The sequence below is a fragment of the Rosa chinensis genome, chromosome 6 (assembly GCF_002994745.2).
Source record: "Rosa chinensis cultivar Old Blush chromosome 6, RchiOBHm-V2, whole genome shotgun sequence".
NCBI classification, from domain to species: Eukaryota; Viridiplantae; Streptophyta; class Magnoliopsida; order Rosales; family Rosaceae; genus Rosa; species Rosa chinensis.
Genome location: NC_037093.1, coordinates 60,516,269 through 60,537,824, shown reverse-complemented (window position 1 = coordinate 60,537,824; position 21,556 = coordinate 60,516,269). Strand labels below are relative to the sequence as shown.

At 39.2% G+C, this 21,556-nt stretch overlaps 2 protein-coding genes across 2 annotated transcripts; one reads left to right on the top strand and one right to left on the bottom strand.

The window, feature by feature from the left end:
- The first annotated feature begins 1,293 nt into the window (after positions 1 to 1,293).
- LOC112174736 (probable WRKY transcription factor 40) lies at positions 1,294 to 3,456 on the top strand. The gene is made up of 3 exons (XM_024312532.2): positions 1,294 to 1,678; positions 1,831 to 2,190; positions 2,335 to 3,456. The coding sequence occupies exons 1-3, from the start codon at positions 1,643 to 1,645 to the stop codon at positions 2,974 to 2,976; spliced, it is 1,038 nt and encodes a 345-aa protein (XP_024168300.1). The 5' UTR covers positions 1,294 to 1,642; the 3' UTR covers positions 2,977 to 3,456.
- A 2,662-nt stretch (positions 3,457 to 6,118) lies between these two features.
- On the bottom strand, positions 6,119 to 14,738 carry LOC112174725 (formin-like protein 6). The gene is made up of 18 exons (XM_024312516.2): positions 14,119 to 14,738; positions 12,872 to 13,572; positions 12,426 to 12,647; positions 10,356 to 12,310; positions 10,146 to 10,275; positions 9,662 to 9,733; positions 9,186 to 9,284; positions 8,998 to 9,039; positions 8,837 to 8,917; positions 8,694 to 8,744; positions 8,523 to 8,604; positions 8,094 to 8,188; positions 7,843 to 7,914; positions 7,634 to 7,750; positions 7,137 to 7,205; positions 6,962 to 7,028; positions 6,455 to 6,818; positions 6,119 to 6,345 (listed from the first exon to the last, which is right to left on the bottom strand). Exons 1-17 carry the CDS (start codon positions 14,189 to 14,191, stop codon positions 6,625 to 6,627), a joined length of 4,122 nt encoding a protein of 1,373 aa, XP_024168284.1. The 5' UTR covers positions 14,192 to 14,738; the 3' UTR covers positions 6,119 to 6,345; positions 6,455 to 6,624.
- Positions 14,739 to 21,556: the final 6,818 nt, after the last annotated feature.

The window sequence follows — 21,556 nt, the reverse complement described above, 5'->3', positions numbered from 1 at the left end:
ATAGCCCCTTTATATAGGGATGAAATTACAATGGAAATATCGATTAACATCAATTACAATAATGATAGTAAATACTGATTGTGATGTGATTGCAATTCCTTGATTCCTTCTTCTTATGTTTTTTTTACGAAGGCACATAATGTGTTTTTTCTTTAACATAAGTCAATTATGTTTCTTTGACGAAAGCACATAATGCGTTTTTCCTTTAACAGAAGTCAATTACTTAATCAATTTGAGATTACTTGGTGTTTATGGCACGTAGAATTATACGAGATGCATGACGTGCAGGTTGTTATGCGGTGACGTAAATACAATGATGCATGGGAAGGGACACCCTCGGTATGGTTTCGTGAATGGACTTGAGCTCTCGGTTTGTGCCTTTCATCATGTCGTTAGGTTTGGTGTTTATGGTACGTAGAATTATACGAGATGCATGACGCGTGCAGGTTGTTATGGGGTGACGTATATACAATGATGCATGGGAAGGGACACCCTCGGTATGGTTTCGTGTATGGACTTGAGCTCTCGGTTTGTGCCTTTCATCATGTCGTTAGGTTTGGGTTTTAGGTGATTGACTAACAACATTAATAATAATATCATATGAACAAAGACTTTCGCTGCCCGAGGATGCATCATCTTAATTTTAATCAAATAGTATTCCAAGTGTGTTCTCATGGCCAATCGCAATATATTGAATTTTAATTATTGAATACAGAAAGTCTTGCTCACATAAACCACAATTTTGAGGGGCTATATGAAACATGGACTCATTTGAGGTTGAAATTAAATCTACAATCTTTAAGTTGCAGTTATTATAAAACAAATCGTTAATCCTAAAACGTGTGGTTTATTGAGTATATGAAAGGAAGTGAAAAAAAAAAAAAAAAAAACTGAAAGTTGTTAGTTTTAGATGGCTCGATGAAACAAAAACCAACGGTTGGCAACAATATAATTCTATATACGATCACGCGTCGGTGGACGCTGTTGTCTAGCGATTCCTTGGTTTTTTCATAAGAAATTAAAAGGCAATGGAGTGGAAGAAATACATAAATACATAAAAGAAAGAAGTCATCAAAGACTTTATATACAAAGACCATAATATAATGACTTATGACTCATCATGTATCCATCTGCTCACATCACAAGAGTTACGTCGTCACTCGTCACACATATACGTTGTCCCGTTTCTAAACACGTGGATCGACTTAATTTCCAAATTAAGTTGTCTTATCACACAGAAACGCATAAATATGGACTAGTTAAGCTAGAGATCGCAGTCAAGCTAAGGAAACTTTCCATTTACGGTCTTGTGTCGACTTGTATTTGCGTATGTTGAATCAATTCATTCATTCGTGTGAAACTTCCTCCTAGCTAGCTAGCAAACCTTCAACCTATATATATTTATATGGTACTACTGCATTCGATCACCAACTACGGACTGATTCTTATTCATTAGCTTCTTCATTCGATTTCGATCATCATCAACTCCATCACTTCCTGTACATGTTAGTCTGTTTCAAATTTCCTCGATCTCATCCATCTTTAATAGCTTTATCTCCTGGCTGGATAGTTAATTAGCTAGCCAACAGTTTATTTGTACGTCATCAAGCTAACTAGCTAATCCAATCTTCATCACTGGCTTATGGAGTATCCTCATACCTCTAGCAAAGAAAAGCAGGTACTTGATTGATTGGTTTGATGATTAGATTCTTGGATCGATCATACTTGCTGATTTTCATGCTGTTAATTTGATGTGATCATTTACTCAATTTCTATATGTTTGACCTAATAGTCATTAATTAATCGCTACTTTCTGGTCTTGGGTGGAAGGTTGATCAGCAGGGAGATAGTCTGGAAGAAGACCTGCAATGTGTGCGAAAAGAGAATGAAGCTCTAAGATTCCTACTTGAAGCTATGAGCAGAAAGTACACTAGACTTGAGTCCCAGCTCCAACTGATCCGACTCGATCTCCAACAAAACAAGTCTTCAACACACGATGATCATGATCATCATGAGATGACTACTACTGGCTCAGGATGCTCATCATATGATATTTTTGATCCAACTGCAAACAAGAGGGCAAGAACAACTGCTTTTTCTCATTGTGATCACCAGCAGCATCATCACTTTCCAGTAGCCAATAAGACATCGCAGTTCCTAGTGAGAACCGACTCTAAAGACAACACCCTTGTAAGTAGCTAGCTAGATGGTCTATGCATCAATCAGTTCGTGATAAGTTTTCGATCTTAATCAACTAACTAGTGCTTAGTTAGCTTTCTGCTTGGGTTGAGTTTACTTATTAATAAATTGTGAATGAATAAATGAATATTACAGATTGTGAAAGATGGATATCAATGGAGGAAGTACGGGCAGAAGGTGACCAAGGACAACCCATCATCCCCTCGAGCTTATTTCAGGTGCTCCATGGCTCCAACTTGCCCAGTCAAAAAGAAGGTACAGAGATGCATGCAGGACAAGTCAATCCTTGTGGCAACATATGAAGGCCACCACAACCATGACATCATCAATAATTCTAATTCCCTACGGCTTGGACAAATAATTTCATCTTCATCTTCATCACCACCAGCCCCAGCTCCTCATAATCAAATTATGTCTGTTGATTTTCCTCCAGCAGTAGTACATGGATTGCTACAGAGCAGCAGTACTAGTACCGCAGCTGACCCTATTACTATGAGGAGTCCTCCTTCTCGGCGGGAGCCTATCACGCTTGATCTTACTCTCTCCGGCTCTAAATCCAAATCCAATCAAGAAGAGAACAGACCAGGACGAGGAAGCCCTGCTGGTACTACTAGTACTAGTACTAGTACTAGTACTAGTACTACTGATCAGACCTGTGAAAATGAGAAAATACAAGAATACGTTACTTATCTAACCAAAGATCCGAATTTCACTGTAGCTTTAGCTGCTGCTGTTGCCCGCTCCATTAAAACTGATCAACCTGCACGTAACCCCTAAACCATTGTATTAAAACCATTGAATATGGTACGTTAGATAAGTTTCGCAGATTGTAGCTAGGTAGGTTAAAGCAGTGGCGGAGCCGAGGAGGCAGAAGTTTTTTTCTGTACGTGGAGGCAATCAATCGTAGAAAATTTTTAAATCTCACAAATATCATCCATTAATAAGAAATTTCAATATGTGTGTGTACATAGAGAAAAAATACAGAAAAATTCATGTAATATGATAATTGTAGGAACTAATTACATTTAATTTCTGGACATAATTTAGATGTAAATCTATTACAAAAAATTTCAATGGGGGCCACAGCCCCCTGTCGTCGTATATTGGCTCCGCCGATCAAAGATGTAGAGGAATGGATGCCCATGGTGACCGGAATCAATAGAGAGTTGTGTCTGCTAGACTTTTTCTGTCTTTGCTATAGTTGCTAGCTAGTATTCATTTTTGTTTGTTTATAAAAGTATTTGCGTTTCCATCGGATATCTGAGACTGAGAGGAGCTACTAAACATTCATCTCTCAGATGAAAGTGGCTGAAGCATGCGTGCTCATACGTAATTGAAAATTGGGAAATTGGTATAATCTAATACGACTTTAATTAACTATTTTGGCTACAAGGAAGTTAAATGTTGATGCCTAACCTACCCTGCTAACCTGACGTTGTTGTAGAGACCAAAGAATCAAAACAGTATTAATTTCAAGTCGTAAGCTCTCTCTCTCTCTCTCTCTCTCTCTCTCTCTCTCTCTCTCTCTCTCTCTCTCTCTCTCTCTCTCTCTCTCTCTCTCTGAGGGCGGCTAGGTTTCCTTTGGAAAGTTTGGAGGCTCTCGTCCGGCGGCTCCCGTGCCGCACCAAGCTATTAGCCTTGTCGGTAAACGGTGAGTGCGGCCGGGCGGGGATGTTTTGATGGTCGTTCTCAGACTGTGCTGCGGCGACGTGGCTTGGACCTTGACAAGCTTGCAAGCCTGTGGTGGGTCTGCGTCTTCTGATCGTTGGGAGGCTCTAGCGGTGGCAGACTGGTGGTTTCGGCATTCTCTGCCTTTGATCGACGGCGGCAACTGGCAGGACGGCGTGAGGTGGGGCTTCGACGAGCTCGTTTTGGATCGGAGTCTTCCGATCTGGTATGGTTGCTTCGGTACCATGCAGGGAGGAGGTGTTTTGGGCGAGGTGGTGCTTCTTGTCGGCGTGCTGGCGATGATGGCAGGGTGGATGGTCGACCGACTTCTACTCGTGGCGGTGGCTAGGGTCTCATCAACGTGGTGGAGGCGTGGTGGCTGCTGCAACTTGGAGTTGGGCTAGGGTTTGAGTGCTTGGATCTGGGATTTGCTTTGGGCCCAATTTTATTTTTTTGTATGTTATTTTCTTTTGTGTAATAAAGCTCCATCTTTACTGATGAGTGCAATGGGCCTTGGCCCTGTATACCTTGTTTCTTTGGGTTGTTACAATGTGTCCACGGGTCAGTACTGATGTACACCAAGAAGGTCTTAGGCGGATGTACTGGTTCTTTGGTGTTGTAGCTTCTTATTGATCAAGGTGAAGTAGTCTAGGCTAGTAGTCATTTTAATGTGTAGTCAGTGCACTACTTGAGCAATGAATGTAATGGGTGATCTTCGGATCTCCTAGCTTGACCTTGTACGGTCGTATGATCTTTTCGATCACAAGAATATATCTTCATTTCCCCTCAAAAAAAAAAAAAACAGTATTAATTTCAAGTGATGCAGCTTTAGTCGTTGCTCACTCTGTCCTTTCATCTATACTGAAAGCCAGCCATGCACGGACTAAACGACGTCTTGTTGCCTCACAGGTCCCTTTCTTATCTCGACCAGCAAAATGAGTCTCCATCCAATCTAAAAACTTGGTTTCCTTCAATTTTTGTTCCTACCATAACGTTCCTCATATTCCTTTGGCCTCTCAACAAGGTTGTTAGCACTAGCACCGACAAATGAAGTCCTCAATTTTAATATGGGTGGGTGTTTAAGTAAAACTGAAATTGTGAGAGAATTGAATCGTACTTTTATTGACAATATGGGCCTTTTTATATAGAGGATTACAAGACATAGAATTAGAGTTGTGCAAGGAAAGATAATCGTACAATTAATCGAATATCTATGAATATCTCTGAGAATACCCTATTACAACTAAGTTAAGTAACCTAGAGTTTGGGCTAGACACATATTCTGGATTTACTTGGACCTCTAATTTTTTTTCAGTTGTTAATTGACTTTGTCAATTTATATGAAAGACAAATAAGGACAAAGAGAGAAAAATGAATTAAATAAATAAGTAAATAATCTTCTTACCTCCTCCAACCAAATATAACATTCAATTAATTTTTTTTCCCTGATATTTCCTTATATTGCCTATATAGTTTTATAATTTACTTCTTCTAAAAATAAAAATAAAAATTATAATTTACTTAAAACAATTAAGTAAAAATAATAATTTCTATACATGGCCTATCATTTATTACAAATGTAAATTCAAAACAATCTGATTTGAAATTTTCTTAAACTAAATTAATTGAATATTATGATATAGTTATTACTTAATCTTCCAACTCAATACCCTTGAAATCATTCTTTTAGCAAATTCAAAAGGGTTCCAACAACATATCAAGATCGAGAACCAACCATCTACTTAATTTTGGTGGAGGAGAGACCTACTCATAAGACAGCAATGTCATGTGATTTTGATTCATTTTTCTTCTCGTGGTTGAAAATATAGATAAAAAGTAGAATAATAGATTGTTGTATCTCATGTTCAAAGGCATTTTGATAAAAATAAAGAGGTATGCTTAGCTTTTCAAGTATTCTAAAAAGTAAATTAGAGGTGTACTAAGTATGAGAGGTCCAAATAGCAAATTTGAATGTCCAACTAAAACCACCATTTTAATATTTCTCACAAAAAGACTTATTTATAGACATTAAAACAAGTCAACTCAAAATTTCATCCGGATAAGACTTTGTTGGATGTCTCATAAGACATTTCAAATTTGTCCCAATCGCGGGAAATTCACTTCCGACCTCCGGTTTCCTAGGAAAAATAATTCGTGATTTAATAATTTGTACTTTGAAACAAAATGATTCCTTGCACGTTAGGCCACATAGGATAATACGAGTTCATCATATCAACAAGTTCATACTCTATGCAGCTAATCCTCAAATAACTGGTTGATTTTATAATATATTTCCCTCTACTATCATCTCATATCAAGATTTACATTCCTATATCTGAAAATGAAAAATCATTATGTAACTAATAATATAAAAAGGATGGTAAGCTAACTATTGGGCATTTTTATACAACTCCTCAAATGTATCTCACAATTAGCGGCTCATCGAACAGGCTCCATGAACTCTGGAATCAACTTCTGCTGCAAAACAATGGACCATGTTATAGGAAGAATTGTATAATCACATGTAAGTAGGGAGCCGGAGCTTCCAAAAACCAAAAAAGGAAGATCTAATAGGATTAATACTCACTTACAGTGGACGTCTCCATTTTCTGCATACCACGAACATTACTTTTGAATCATATGACATTCTACTCCACGTCATCAAAACTGATGGTCAGATGATTCATTCATAGATGGAAGAAATATATCCATGTGAGAAGAGCTTTGTTGCTCAAAAGTACGTGGTTAAATGATTCATTATGATTTAATATTGGCACTCTTAATGGTAGTCTGTATCAAGCGCCCTGATTCCTTTCTTGAAAGAGTTCCCGCTTTCATCTTCTCATTTTCTGCCTCCTTCAGGGCTTTCTTTCTCTCGAATTCAAGCTGCTTACAGTTTTCCTCATGAGCTCGGACAAACATCCTCACAAAGTTGAGCAGAGTAGAGACAACTAAAGGATAAATTTCCAATAAGCACAGAGAAAATATGACACATTAAACACAAACAGGTAGAAAGGGAAAACAAAAGCACAACGCAGCACTTGATCACAAGAGGTATGCAGATGATAAACTGAAATTGTTACAACATATTTACCTTGCTCAAATGGGCAACGAGAAGGATCTTCCCCAAAATAAAGAGCCAATGCATCTGCATTTCTTCCCTGAAGACAGACCCATTGAATAATACGCTTAACAATGTTTTCGTTTCAAGTCACAAACAAACCATTAGTGTTCAAATCCAACTGCTTTAAGCAAAACTTCATACATACCACATTAGAATAGAGTAAAGCCAAGGACCTCACTTCAGCTTCAGCATGACCAAGAAACTCCTTTAGTGTCTGAACATTTCAAAGTGCGTAATATTAAGTGAATATTGAAATAACAATATAGAAACAAAATACTATGAACAGCAACAAGATCTTTGCAATTGGTAATCTGTTTGATATGAGAACCTTTATGGTATTCATTTATGATGACCATATTTTTGTTATCAGGAATACCAAGAAGTGGTAGATACTACTCTCAAATTTATCTGAGACTGGTCCTCAACGAGTAAACAAGGGGCATCAGGTCATTGCATAATCCCGAGGAGAGGTAATTACATGTACAAACTCTATCCCGTTTCATTTTGGTTCCTTTTCTTTCATCGGAAACTTTGGTTACTTTACATCTTTCTTCTTAGTTCTCTTTGAAGCTTATTGTATCCTAAAGGCAATTTAGTTAGCTAACCCCAGTGGATATGTATGCATGAAGGAGTGTATGTAACCTTGCAAAAAGTTTCTGACACTGGACCATCATTTTCTGAGGCAGTCAACTCTTGTACAACCTTCTCTAAGCCTTTGCTGATGGCTTGCATTTCCTCTGCCAGATATTTCAATTGTATCTACATAATAATTGAAAATTCAGCTCACTCATGCCAAATGTACAAGGAATTTATCGTACCTAATAGAATTCAAAAGAAAAAGGATATCATACCTTTGTTGAAGCCTCCAAACTTACAAGGTCTTTAGGAAAATCAAGAAGTTCTGGCAGCTTTTCCACTAGTACCTATAGTTTGTTAAAGGTGAATATTATGAACACAATTGCGAAGGAGCTCAAAATTCATGACGTTAGAACAGCCACTGTTCAGTTTGTATTTAAACCTAAGAATTTGTTTTCTGTTGCTAAATATAAAAAAAAGTTCTACCAAATAAAATGGACCAAAAGTCTTAAAAATGATGTTTCACCTTACAAAGGTAATGCATGAGAGTCATCTTGTTATTCCGGGCTCGCGTATCAGTGAGCTTTAGGAGGCTATCCAATCGAAATCCAATAGCAGAACCTATAGGAGTAATTAAATAAGATAACTGCTGCCACAGAGAAAAAATACAGGGCATTGGAGCTTTAAGGAAAAAGATCTTTAAAAATAACCACAGAAGAAATAGGACCAGTTTGATACTAATTATATAGCTTTTTGTCTTCTATGCATGCCAAAGTAGTTTCTTTCATAAGTTACTGCTTCTTTGCTACGATTAACAGAAAACTATTTCTAACTTGCAACTCTGGTATTTCTACCGCAACAGCTGTACTTTAACTTTTGTACAACATCAAAGTGTGCTGTGAGATATAACATATCCATACTATATACATCATGAACATAAACCAAATATACTCACCTCTTGCAGTTCCATGATTCAAGGCATTACCCAGAGAAAGAATGGTTTGCATGATCCTTTTCAGCTTTTCTGAATTTCTGATCTGAAAAGCACATTGATTGGAATGCTTTATGAGAAAATTGTTCAATCAAGAAAAGAGCCTTAAATACTAGAAAATGAGAAGAAGCTTGCCTCATCTGCTACTGAATTGACGGTGTTTAAATTCTTTCTAAGGTCAGAAACCTGAAAAATGCAGCGCCATGGACAAATGTATAACAACAAGCACAAGACTAAGATATCCTCCGGAACTTCACAATTAGAGAAACTGTCCTTACCTGGGAATGGAATTGTATTTTGAATGCGAAAACTCTGAGCTTGGGTTCCACCCGTGGCACTTTCATTAATTCTAGGAAAAACTGTCATAAGTTGCATAAGGAAATTAATGTATGCATCATGACGTGAGAGGTAAACAGGGGAAATTATAATCCACACTCACCTGTTCACATTTTCCCAAATTTTCCTTATCTCCGTTATAACCCTGCCCACCAAAGCATAATATATTATTCAAGAAAACAGAAGGCCTACATACGTCTTGTATGCAATTCCAGGTATAAAAATAATCAGCTCAAATATACAAAAGCTCTCAACTTGAGGTGGAGTGGAGGATTACAAATAGAAAGTTACCTTGAGTAAGTCCATCTCTTCTTTTGTTGGACAAAACTTTATGAGGTTCTCAACCTGATCAATATCTAATGCTGACTCATCCAAGGTGAGCACTGAACTCTGAAAGACGTTAATAAGGAAAGCAAGGAACCAATTAAACAAGCCGGAGTTTCTTGATTAAGAACATTCCATTGAATATCTAGATACCAGAACACAAGCATATATCATGCATCTATTAGAGGAAAGAAAAAAAAACGCTTTTATAACTGTCCTACTTAATCAGGACATCATGTTCCGTAGTCAAGTCAAAGGATACAAAATCAACAGAAATATCCCACAGTGAATAACTGTTTTTATATAAATTGAAACAATATAGAGAAATACGATGTCATCCTATTACTGGCACCCATTCATTTACAGAATCACAAATTAAACTCAAATTGTTAAGGAGCATATACAAGCAATGAAATAGATATATGCCTTTATATTTAGCTTACCATCAAATCAGGCAAGGGAATTTTAACTTTAGTAAGCATTATTTCACAGTTATAAGCCCGCCTTAGCTCAATCTGCAAGAACCAGAACATCCCTCGTGAATATTGGGGCAGACAGACAACTCAATTAATCATGTGTAAAAGAAAAAAGACCTAGAAAAGGAAATCTGCTAAAGCGATATTCAGTTCATGGCATATGACTTGCAAAAACACAAATATCATATCTTTTACAATATGCAAAAAAAATGATAATCAGAGAGCTGTTGCAAGCATGGATAGACTTAAGTGACCAAGCACCATTGCTATTGGTTTGGTGCAAACATACTATAATGTTCCATCTGCACAAACAGCTAAATCAATATTTGATCCATATTTATACGCTACAAAATTCCTTGAGGAAGCCATCGGAAAGCAGAACCAATTATAATCACAAGTTAACAAACTGTTACTAAAAAAAAAAATGGAAAAGGTATAGAGTGCTACTTACCAGCTGAACTTTCTCAGATTTAGGCCCTGTGGCTCGACGTCCAGATTTCCCCCCTGAATTTCCATGATCTGAAGTTGGAGTAGCTGCAGAAAAAAGACTCTCAAGTTCTGACATGTCAAACTCTGGAGCCCTGGAACACAGTTAATGAAATCAGAATTATAAGATTTTGCATTGTATGAATTGAAAGATCCCTTAACAAGTGAGGCATACTTGGTTGCTTCATCAGGCCTTTGAGCCTCTGCCCATAAGCTCCCTTGCATCGCTCTTGTTAATTTTAACCAATGATATGGCTTCAGATTCGCCTTTTTAGGTTGAGCCTGATTTCTTGAATTTGAACGCAATAGACCCCGTCCCTTTGCACTAAATGGAACTCCAGAAGGTGGTCCGGGAATTGAAGGTACATTAACATTACTAGCCCTCAAAGGAGATGTTGGGGCGGAACCAGCAGTTTTTAATACTCCATTCGGAAGAGGAGGAGGTGGTACGGGTGGAACAGGTGCAGAATTCTTGGAGAAGGATTCCTTTGATGCAAATGCTGGAGGAGGGGGTGGTGGTGGTGCTGAAGATGTTGCAGCAGAAGTTGAGGCAGGCCCTGAACGTAGAGGAGGTGGAGGTGGTGGAGGGGGACCGGATATGACTGGTGCTGACGGCTCCATATGCAGCACAGAAGAAGTGGGACAAGCAGCTGAAGAAGCAGAACCAGGGGGTGGAGGGGAAGCTGCAGTGGAGGTTTTGGCAATGGATGATGAAGGTCGTCCTGAAAAAGGAGGTGGCGGAGGGGGAGGTGGGGTTGAAACTGAGTTCTTGACAGAGGATGATGTTCCTGGGAAGGAAGGAGGAGGTGGAGGTGGAGGCGGATTTGGGGCTGAAACTGAGTTCTTCACAGAGGATGTTCCTCGAAATGAAGGGGCAGGGGGAGGAGATGAAATTAAATTCTTGACAGAGAGACATGGAGATGCCCCTGAAACAGAAGGGCGTGGAGGCGGAGGCGGAGGCGGCGGAGGGGGAGGGGGAGTTGACACTGAGCTCTTGACAAAGGATGATGGAGATGCCCCTGAAAGGGAAGGAGGTGGAGGAGGGGAAGAGGGAACTAACGCTGACTGACCTCTTCCCTGTAATGTAATTTCAGAGCCTTGGAGTGCATTTGAAGTTTGTTGGGTAACCGCTGCTGGCAGGGGAGAGGGTGGATTAACAGCAGGAGCCTTTGCTACAGTTGCATTCCCTGGCAATGGTGATTGTGATGATGACGGTAGTCGAGGCGTGGGAATAGACAGCTGACCAGGTTGCACAGATTTAGGTACAGTTAAAGCAGCAGCTGGACTAGAGTGGGAAGGTGGAGATACAGTCACAGGATGTGTGATTTGTTCTTCACTACTTGATGCAGCGTGATCATGCAGCAGAGCTGTAATGCCAAGGGCTGAAGGTGCACTTTGATATCTCGACATAGGCACTGGTGATCCTTGCAAGGAACTACAATATGAAACTGGTGCAGATAGTGAAGCTTTATGTACTCGCTGAGTTATGAATTTAGATTGGCCAGGCCGTTGGAGAGCTACTTGCAGTTCTTGGGGTTCAATCTTTTTTCTACTTAAATTGGCATCTACAGACAGATCAAAGTTTGACATAGATTGCTCCCGAAAAGCCACATGAGTGGGACTCTTGACATTATTTTCTGGCCCCTTTGGTTCTGATTGAAGTTTTGCAGGAATTGACTCTGCCAAGAACCTGCCTGTTTCCGGAGCATCAGTACTGACTTGTTTCCCCTGAGCCACGAATGTGGAACTCTTGATATTACTTCCTGATTTAAGTTTTGACTCTGGCAATAACTTGCCTGTTTCTGTAGCATAAGCATAAGCAGAAGCACTGCCATGTTTCCCCTGAGCCACGCAGGTGGGACTCTTGATATTATTTTCTGATTTAAGTTGTTCAGCAGTTGGCTCTGTGGTATTGACTGAAGCACTATCCAGTTTCTGAATAGCATTTGATGACGCAATCCGCTGGAGCACATTAAGCTCTACATCTGTTTTTGGATGCAGCCAATCTACACTGCTAAAGATCTCTTGGACTTTTGCAAATGCTTCCACTGGAAGGCCATCTTTGTCCTCAATACCAGGCAAATCAATTGATATAAGAGAAGGACTGGCATCCATCTCCGAGAAAAGAACCTTCAATCAGATAAAAATTAATAATAGTATTATTGGAGATGAAAATAGTAGTAATGTAAACAAAAAAAAGAAGTGCTGTTATACATTAGGAAAAGCAGAAGGGGAGGATGGATACCTCTGCTCTGAAATCCTTGGGAAATTGATCTTTGACATTCCATAGTATGTCTATTTCATCACGATTAAGCATTAGAATATTGGACCTTATAAATGCCGTATTGAACATGATTCGAAACATCATCTCTTCACGTTCCAGATCATGATCCAAACTAATACACTCTAGAACCACATCACCTTGAACATGGCAGTGGATATCAATTTTAACTAGTTCACAATCTGCCTGCACCAATATATGAAGAATTAGAATGAACTCCTTAACATCACATGTCTACAACACATTTCCATATCCTTATCAGGAGATACATAAATGTGATCAACGTACATGAGAACAAATTATCAAGAAAAAGCTCTTGTTGAGCAATGAGAAAAAAACAGTCAAAACCATCTATGATTACCACCAAAAAAAAAAAAGAGCATGTAAGTGAAAGAAATGCCTTAAACCACCTGCTTGTAATATCGTACAAGTTTGCTCCTTTTTGGAGTAGAAAACAAAACTTTAGGAGTCCGATGAGCAGCCCTGAAAGGATCCTGTCCATATATTCTAAATATTGGACGGCAACCACCCTCTCCATCCAAATTAGGAATTAATCTAATGATTATGCAGTCCAATGTAAGTGCCCTATCCAGTGGAGGCCATTGCGTTCCAACATTTCTTCTTGTTATATACTGAAGATACCTCAGCTGTGAGGGCATTGGATTCAGCGGTGACATTAACTGCAGAAGTTCTCGAGGTGCTTGCTTGTAGATCATGTCTAACGTCTTGTGCTCCCCAGTGTACTGCTTCCGGTAAATCAAGAGTGCAGCCAGCATGAAGGCCAATACCAACCATCCACCTCGTTCACAATGCATCAAGAGCACATTTTGGTGACCGAGTGATAGCCAGCTTTCACTTGATCTCAAGAAGTGGTGGATTGTCTCCATTGTGAGAAGTGGGCAACCTTCATAGTGTCGCGGGTAGTCCATTACTGTCATGTCATACTCAGACAATATATTAGCAATCAGGCTTTGGTTTTCTCCTTCTCGAAAGTTAAAGACCATGAATGAAGCATCAAGGAACTGTTCACGGAGTTGACCCACTATGCCTCCTATGTAGACTTTATACTCATCATCTTCCCAAACGTCCGTGCTAAAACAGCAATCAAAAACTGCATGTGGAGAGAAATTAATAGCAATCATCTAGGAAAAAAAATGTACGTGGTAAATTCTTCTGCAGCACATACATGTAATCCAACAAACATACAAATAGTTCTTTTCAGTAATATGCGCATCGTTCAACTTTCAAAGGGTATATAAAAAGAGAAGATAAAATGGATTATTACATAATAATGCATCATGCCACACAATTTTAATAAATATTAAATTGTTCTCATATTACAAATAAGCTCACAAAGGGCTCCATTACATTTATATGGAAAAAGTAAGTTATCTGCAAATTTCTTTCTTTCTATGGGTAAAATCATTGTTCAATAGTTGAACAATCTCCATTTCCATTCATGTAGTTTCTATAAAACTAGTAGAGTTCACTAAGAATAGACACCTCAAATTAAAATAGCTAGGCAGTTAACTTATGAGTACAGAATCTAACAAATAAATACGTAGGTTGGTAGCAGCACCAGTGTTTGAAATTGAAGACACAATGTGGAACCCAGAGAAAAGCAAAAACTAGAATGAGAAAGTAGAGAGACGCATACCATAAACCCTTTCGGAAATCTCTAAGAGGCCATCAGGCGGCTTCCGATAGAAGAACTTTCTGAAGAGCGCCATTGCGTTTCAAGATCCGAAAGAAGAAGCAAGGAGCGGACCTAAAACCGCAGGGACATTGGGCCAAGACACAAACCCATGGCAGGCGATATAGCAGAGATCACAAAAATTGGGAAATGTATATAATGAATAGGAGTGGGGTGATGATGAGATGAGAGTGTGGGATTTTGCTGGGTCTCTAAGGAAAACTTTAATCGTGTTGCTGTTGTTGTTGCAGGGGCTGTCTTGGCATTCACACTTGGGGTGTGTGTGTGTGTGTGTATCAGAGAGAGAGAGAGAGAGAGAGAGAGAGAGACTTAGCTTTCAATCAAGAACAACAACAACAAAGGAGCGTCGTCGTTGGGGACTGGAGACAGAGAACGTGAACGTTGTGAGCTTCTCCTCCTCGTACGTTATAGTGAGAGGAAAGAGAAACAAAAGTCGGATATTGGGAATTTTGTTAAACAAAACAGAAACAGAACAGGAAAGAGATAATAATCAAGGAGAGGAAACGAAGGGGGATCGGGGCTTTGTCTTTCTCTTTCTCTCGGTGTCTCTGTCTGTAGGTTACCAGCGACATTATTAAAATGGAGTGACGATAATGATGTGTCCTTTGATTTTATTTCCTTTCGCTTTTTCTTTTACACAATTATTTCCTTACTTTACTTGCGCACGTGCCTGCGTGCAACTTCTCTTCCTGACTCACTCCATCGCACGAAGCCACAAACCGTTTTCTAAAATCATTTGTTTCACTCTTTTATAAATCAGCGAAATTATAAATAAGGATCCATCATACTTAAGTTGTCAAAAATAGTCATTACCTAAACAATTTAACTTTTTGATGAAACAATGAAGCACATCCAAAATGACCCTACAGTACCTATAACGAAAAACTCAAATGCGCATGAATATTGTGGATCTTCTTGCCAAAATTTCTCATACTACAGTATGTTCGAACTTCATCTCCATAAGGAGAGGAGTCTTCCTCACCCGTTTAACTACATCAACAAAAAAATACTAGTTCAGCCCGAAAACCAAAGCCCAAACCCGACTCAAATAGCCTTGACTCGTGACCCAGGCCCACGAATGGCAAGCAAACCATATAGGATTTTGCCTTCCCTCACCACCTAACAACCTTACTCACCTAATGGACAATTTTAAGTGGATCCAAAAAAATCCTAAGAAAGAATGTGTTGCATGCGCCATAAAAGTAGAGTATGGTATCTGTGCAATAATGCTCTTCCAGTGGCGCACAACATCTGAGCAAGCCACCAACTTTGCCGATGTTTCGTGGTCTGTTGTCGGACGGGTGATTTCATCCAAGGGCTAAAGGGCGTTTTCCTTGGAGTGCTGCTGCTTAAAGTTTTGGTAGGATGGGCTTTAAAGGTGATTCTGGTGCAACACTTCTGAAGCACGGTGGTCGGGCTGTTCTGATTATGGGGATGCCAATGGCAAATTAAGAGGGACTAGATTTTGGTGCGCTTCGTTTCCAAGTGGCAACGCTGGTGTCTGGTGGACTACATCAAATTGGCATATGGGTGAACTCAAACCAATTTTTGTTCTGGTTTGCTTGAGTTTACGTGTTTGGGGCTCATGGGTGGTCGGAGTTGCTTTATCGGTGGCATCTGAGATCGGAGACAACGTGGTCATGGTGGCGTTGGAAGCATCGATGTTGTTGTGGTCGTTGTTGTAGCCACTGTGCGAAAGAGATGGAGACTTGAGCTGGGTTCGGGTCGTTTTGCTAAGGTTTTGAGTGAGACTATCCTTTGGGCTACCCTCACTTGGGCCTGGGTGTTAGCCCTAGGCCAATCATATGTAAGTAGCTTAGTTTACTTTCAATAATTCCCTACGTTTTATAGGGAGCTACGCATTTTTATTTGTGTTTCTAGCAAATCTTCTGGAGTAATACCGAAGGAGGATTCAAGCTATTGTTTTCTGTGAGCATTATTCAATGAGTAACATATTTCTATGTACCACTGAGGGTGCTAACACATATTCTTCTTTTGTTTGATGGCAGCGAAAAGGTATGGAACGACCATTTTGGCTTGAGATGAATAAAATCATAAACTTTTGTCTCTTGATTCGGCATCAAAAAAAAACTTTTGTCTCTTAATTAAAAAAGAATGGACAATTTTAAAGAACTGTGAGAGCCAAATGCATCTCAACCGCATCTGTTAAATTAAAAAACTGAAATTATAACAGCTTAAAACTGTGTATTTGTTTTCAACTATTAGATTCATTTATTTCTCACACTCTCTTAAAAATTATTCCTTAGATAAGCAGACCTAGTTATTCTAGTTCTTTATTTGTTGAGATTTTCGTTGTTACGTGTGTTTCCTAGTGCATTAATAACTAGTGACTAATTTTATGAAAGACGGCGGGAAGTATCAACTTGTAATGTTCTCAAACCTTTGCCCCAACAAATTAGATGCCCACCACATAATATTATCATCTTGAGTAACTAACGTGAAACAAGAACTAAGACACGCAAATTAATGTAGGTATAAGGGTTTCAAAGCTCCAAAAAACAGGCAAATTATATGTGCCACCTGATTTTAATATGTCTAAAATACCAATGGCTCTTGATTGTGGTGTGGGACTTGGTTCAATGGGCCAAATATTCTATCTCTCTTTGCTTCATTGCCCTTGACCAAATTAATAGAAATCACACTTTTTACCACCTCCGGAGGGTAAATGGGTTCAAACCTCTTGAGTAATACTTTTTCACCCAACACCTTCATTATGATAGTGCCATTTTGAACATTAATTTTTATCCCCGCGGTAGCCATAAAAGGTCTACCAAGAATGATAGGTATGTCCTTGTCACAATGAGCTCCATCATCCATATCCAATACCACCAAATCCGCCGGTAAGTAGAACTTGTCAACCTTGATTAACACATCTTCAATGACGCCCATAGCTCTAATAATACTCCGGTCCGCAAGTTGCAAGAATATAGGAGTAGCTTTAATATCTCTTGCACTATTGGTGAGAAAGTCTTTGATAGAGTTTTGATGGACCTTGGTTCAAGTGTGAACATTATTTCTTTTGAGACTTTAAAAATTATCACAAGCCAACCGACCAAATTATTTAGCCAATAAAAATTGGAAGGGCCACTACTTTTTATTTCTCGTTTGGATTTATGATGAGAGGAAAAAAAGCGGATATGTTTGTTCACTTGTTGTGTACATTAGAATATTAGAATTTAATAGGGTTGTACTTGGTGTGTCGGTTGGAAGAGAAATTTTGTAGTACGGCAGACGTGCCATGTGACTGGTACGTCCGATCAATTATGTTTATCTGTTCTTTATTTGTATTTCGAAACTGCTCATGTTTAATGAAAATTAAATACCCAAAATACCCCCTGCATATGCACTGATTGATGTAGCACACCTGCTATACCTAAGAATCTCTTGCCGGTTAAGAAATAATTAGTAAATAACAACCTCAATTTCATATTTTTACAAATTTTCACCAACACCATTTAACCGATATTAATTTGGTTTTTGGATAAAAGAGGTTGGTGAACAGCCACCTTAGTAGTCACGGCCTCACGGGACACCAACTGATCTCAATGCATCCGATTATTTATGACATTGTTAGTGTGATCAATTTTCGTCAATATTTAGGAGGGGCTAATCACCGACTAAACTGAATCAAAACCAAGTGTGCAATCTAAGATAATAAAGTTATCTGTCTCCCTTCACCTTTCCTGGCTTTCCATGCCACCCCCCACCAATCGGTGATGGCAATAAGATTTGAAACAGGCCCCGATGGTAATGAGGTAATTAGCCGAGAGACAACAGATTTTTTTTATTTTTACTAATTTGTCTCCTATCATCAAATTGAGGTCAAATTTTATATAACTTCATCCAAAGTTTCGTTAAACTCAACTTTAATGTTTCATATACTCCAAATGAGTTACCTTAACATGTTTCAATATGTTTCATCGATGATGTGAAATAACCAAAATATCATGTTAATGTGTGAACTATAAAAATGCTTGAGTGTCATAAAACAAGAGGTGAACTTAACAAATTTGCATCTAATTATTTAAAATTGTCGATATAGAGGGAATTCAGTTGTTTTGTCTTTGAATAATATAATATGTGAGGTGAACTTAACAAATTTGCATCTAATTATTTAAAATTGCTAATATAGAGGGAATTCGGTTGTTTTGTCTTTGAATAATATAATATGTGAGGTTTTAGATGAATACTAGCATTTCCGTCTTCTTACACAGGCGTGTGAAATATTTATTTAACGCCCCAAACTGCACGGCCTGCACCTCATCAGCTTGAGCACATCACAGTGCCGCGTGTTTCTAAGACATAAACTGAATGTTCAGTTTACATTCTAAAAACCCGCAAGGCATTTTTGTTAAATATCTTTTCGTAAAATGCATAGCGGAAACATCGAAATACTTTTTGAGGTGAAAACTTTTTAAAAAAATCATTTATCAAACTAGTTTGTCTAGAGTGATTTTGATTCACCAGTAAAGTAAACAAGACTTGACACATTTTCGATACAAGACGGAACAAGGACTATTAAGTTCCGTCGTCTTTCATAAGTGCATCTCTGTAAGAGAAAGCTTGAAAAAGAATAACATAAAGTTCCAAAGCTCCGCGAAAACGGGAGACAAAAACTAGGATTTGGGAAGCACAGGGGATTTTTCAGCGCCGGTTCGGCGGCGCCCCCGAGTCGACCATGGCTTATGGCCTCATCGACGAATGGCGGGTGTTGCCGGACTGGTTCGTGGAGTCTCAAGGCTTCAGGTTTTGCTTTTTCTTCATTGGTTTGGGCTCTGTATGATGCGTCCCTCCTCTCAGGAGGCAGCGCAGGTGTGGTTGATGGGCAATTGGCGATCGGCAACGGCACAAATATGGAGTAGGTGGCCAGAAACCAGATCGTGGAGGCGGCATGCCATGGATTGGATTGTATGGTGCTGGTTACTGATCTACATTGCGTCGATAGTCAGAGCCTTCGATGGTGGAGCTTTCAATGGTGGTTTCAGGCTCTCAAGCCGGTGGAAGCAAACAAGCGGCAGGGTACGGTAAATTCCTTACTGGTTTTTGGTTTGGGTTTGTGGTTTTGGCCTGGATCCCACCGAAAACAGGCAGGGGGTTTGGTGTGGATTGTTGCGTGGGTTGCAGTTCTTCGGCGAGCCGAGCTCAAAGGGATTGATTTATGGTGGTGGTTTGCCGGCGGAACACCTGGAGAAAGTAAAGAGGATTGCAGCGGCTGATTTGTGATTTTGTTTAAGGTAGTTTTTTTGGTTCGGAATTTGGTTAGGCTTTCCTGGTCTTTAGCATGTCCCTACTCATTTGAGCTAGGGTTGGGTCAAATTGAGGTGCCATGGATGTGGTGTCTTTCCTGGGGATGAATTGGTTTATTGTTGGTTTTATCTTATGGTCAATGTGCTGACAAGCGATCCTTGCACGTGGTCTGGTACCTTTGGGACACGGTGTGGAGAGGGCGTTGGTTTTTCTGGCGGTTGTCTATGAGGTAGTATCAATATTCTTGGGATTCTATGTAGCCCGAGAGGTTGGGCGATATAGGTGGTTAGGGGTTGGGCCCTTTTGGCTCATGGAGGTCATTCTTGACGGACCAGTAACTAGTTTAGGTTTCAGGGAGAAGAGTGGGGAATTCTTGTCCAACACCGGTCGATCTCATTTTATGTAATCTAGTTTATTTTAATAAAAGTTTCTTATTCTAAAAAAAAAAAGGACTATTAAGTTCCGGATTAATGACTTTCAAGAAGTAGAGTTCAAGACTAGACACGGAACCTGATTTCCATTACAACTATTCACCAAAGCTATTTCCGCACACTCTGCTCCATCAGTCAATCCCGTCACCAGTTCACAGTACCTACATCGACACTGTTGTAGGGGTGAGCTTTCGTCCTTGCTACTCATTGGGAAAACATCTCGACTAGGTTTGAAAACAATATAGTATTGCTTTGTGGCCATAGTATAAAAATATACTCAAAACCATGTCATATAAGAACGACAAATTTTATATGAAAACCGATGCATGATGCTTAAATAAATATGGCGCCAAATCCAAGTATTACCTTATGGTTGGTCCCATAGACCCACTACACGACCTTACCTCAAATTAAATTAATTAATAACCAGGTAAAGATAGCGAGAGCGTCCACTGCCTAGATATACACACAGAATCGGGTCGTCATTGCGATCGCGCACCGTCAGACCGGTGTAGCTAACCCTCTGGAGGTTAAGGGGATCGAACCCAAGGAAGTCAGTATCACCTTTCGCTCTCAAGCCATCACATCTCTCACGGTTTGGTTAGTACGCATTACATTTTAACATAACCAAACCACATAGACTTAACATGCATCGTTTTATAAAAAGCATAATATAATAAAACCACTAATCGAGGAGAATCCCAAATGCCCTACATGGATTCCAATGTTTTATTTACGTACTCTAAGAGTCACGAACCTTCTATTCCTCGGGTAATTGGAGTCCTAATTCCATTTACATATCACTTCCAATTGACTTAATCGCATCGCATAGTAATTCCGTTAAATTATTATGGACACCCATATTACGACTTAAACCATTTCTTAGCATCACTACGGTTCACACTTTGATATCCGACCAGTTTTGACAACAGATTCACCAACTGATCCACAATTTCTTCCTTATTTCAATACATGCTTCAAACTACAACAACAACGACAATTTAATAAAATCAAACATATAAGCAGGAGATCAAATTCCAACAACTATATGACCAGTTCTAACTTGAAAAACCTTCCACAACAGGAATCAAATTCCAACAGAAATCCAACAACAACAATCATAATCTCTAGCTCACCTTACTCGTATGAATTCAAGATTAATTGTGAGATGCTGCCTTCGCTTTCTCGACAAAGGAATACAGTGAACCGGAGAAAGTTCTCCTTCACTGTCTCCACTTTTCACCCATTCGGCGATTTCGATAACTAAGCATCAATAACCCATAAGTAAAACACACTGTGATCGGAATTAAACCCAAAAGGAAATTCAAACCGCCACCACAAGTGGTGGTACTACAGTGGCAGCGTGCACCCCAACTCACCACTTCAATCTTTTCAATGTATCGAGCTCATCCAGGTGCCAATTCGTACTCTAAAAGGTCGGAGACAAACCCAAAAGCATAGAACGACCAAGGAGGACTGTGGTGTCCGAAAAATTACCCGAAAATTCTCACGGACTAGTCACGTCATGTACTTTATTGTAAAATCCAAAATTTTAAGATTTCACCTTGTGAAAAATTTCGATAATTATTCCCGAAGACCTTAATAATTACCGAGATCGTAAAATTTATTCTCAACGATCTCACTTTATCTCGATATATTTTTTCAGGGCTCACAATTTATAT

Coding starts and splice junctions, on each gene's coding strand:
- LOC112174736 (XM_024312532.2), top strand. CDS start 1,643: ATGGAGTATCCTCATACCTCTAGCAAAGAAAAGCAG. Junction 1,679..1,830: donor CCTCTAGCAAAGAAAAGCAG/GTACTTGATTGA, acceptor CTTGGGTGGAAG/GTTGATCAGCAGGGAGATAG. Junction 2,191..2,334: donor ACTCTAAAGACAACACCCTT/GTAAGTAGCTAG, acceptor TGAATATTACAG/ATTGTGAAAGATGGATATCA.
- LOC112174725 (XM_024312516.2), bottom strand. CDS start 14,191: ATGGCGCTCTTCAGAAAGTTCTTCTATCGGAAGCCGCCTGATGGCCTC. Junction 13,573..14,118: donor GATTTCCGAAAGGGTTTATG/GTATGCGTCTCT, acceptor CTCCACATGCAG/TTTTTGATTGCTGTTTTAGC. Junction 8,745..8,836: donor AAATACAATTCCATTCCCAG/GTAAGGACAGTT, acceptor TGCATTTTTCAG/GTTTCTGACCTTAGAAAGAA.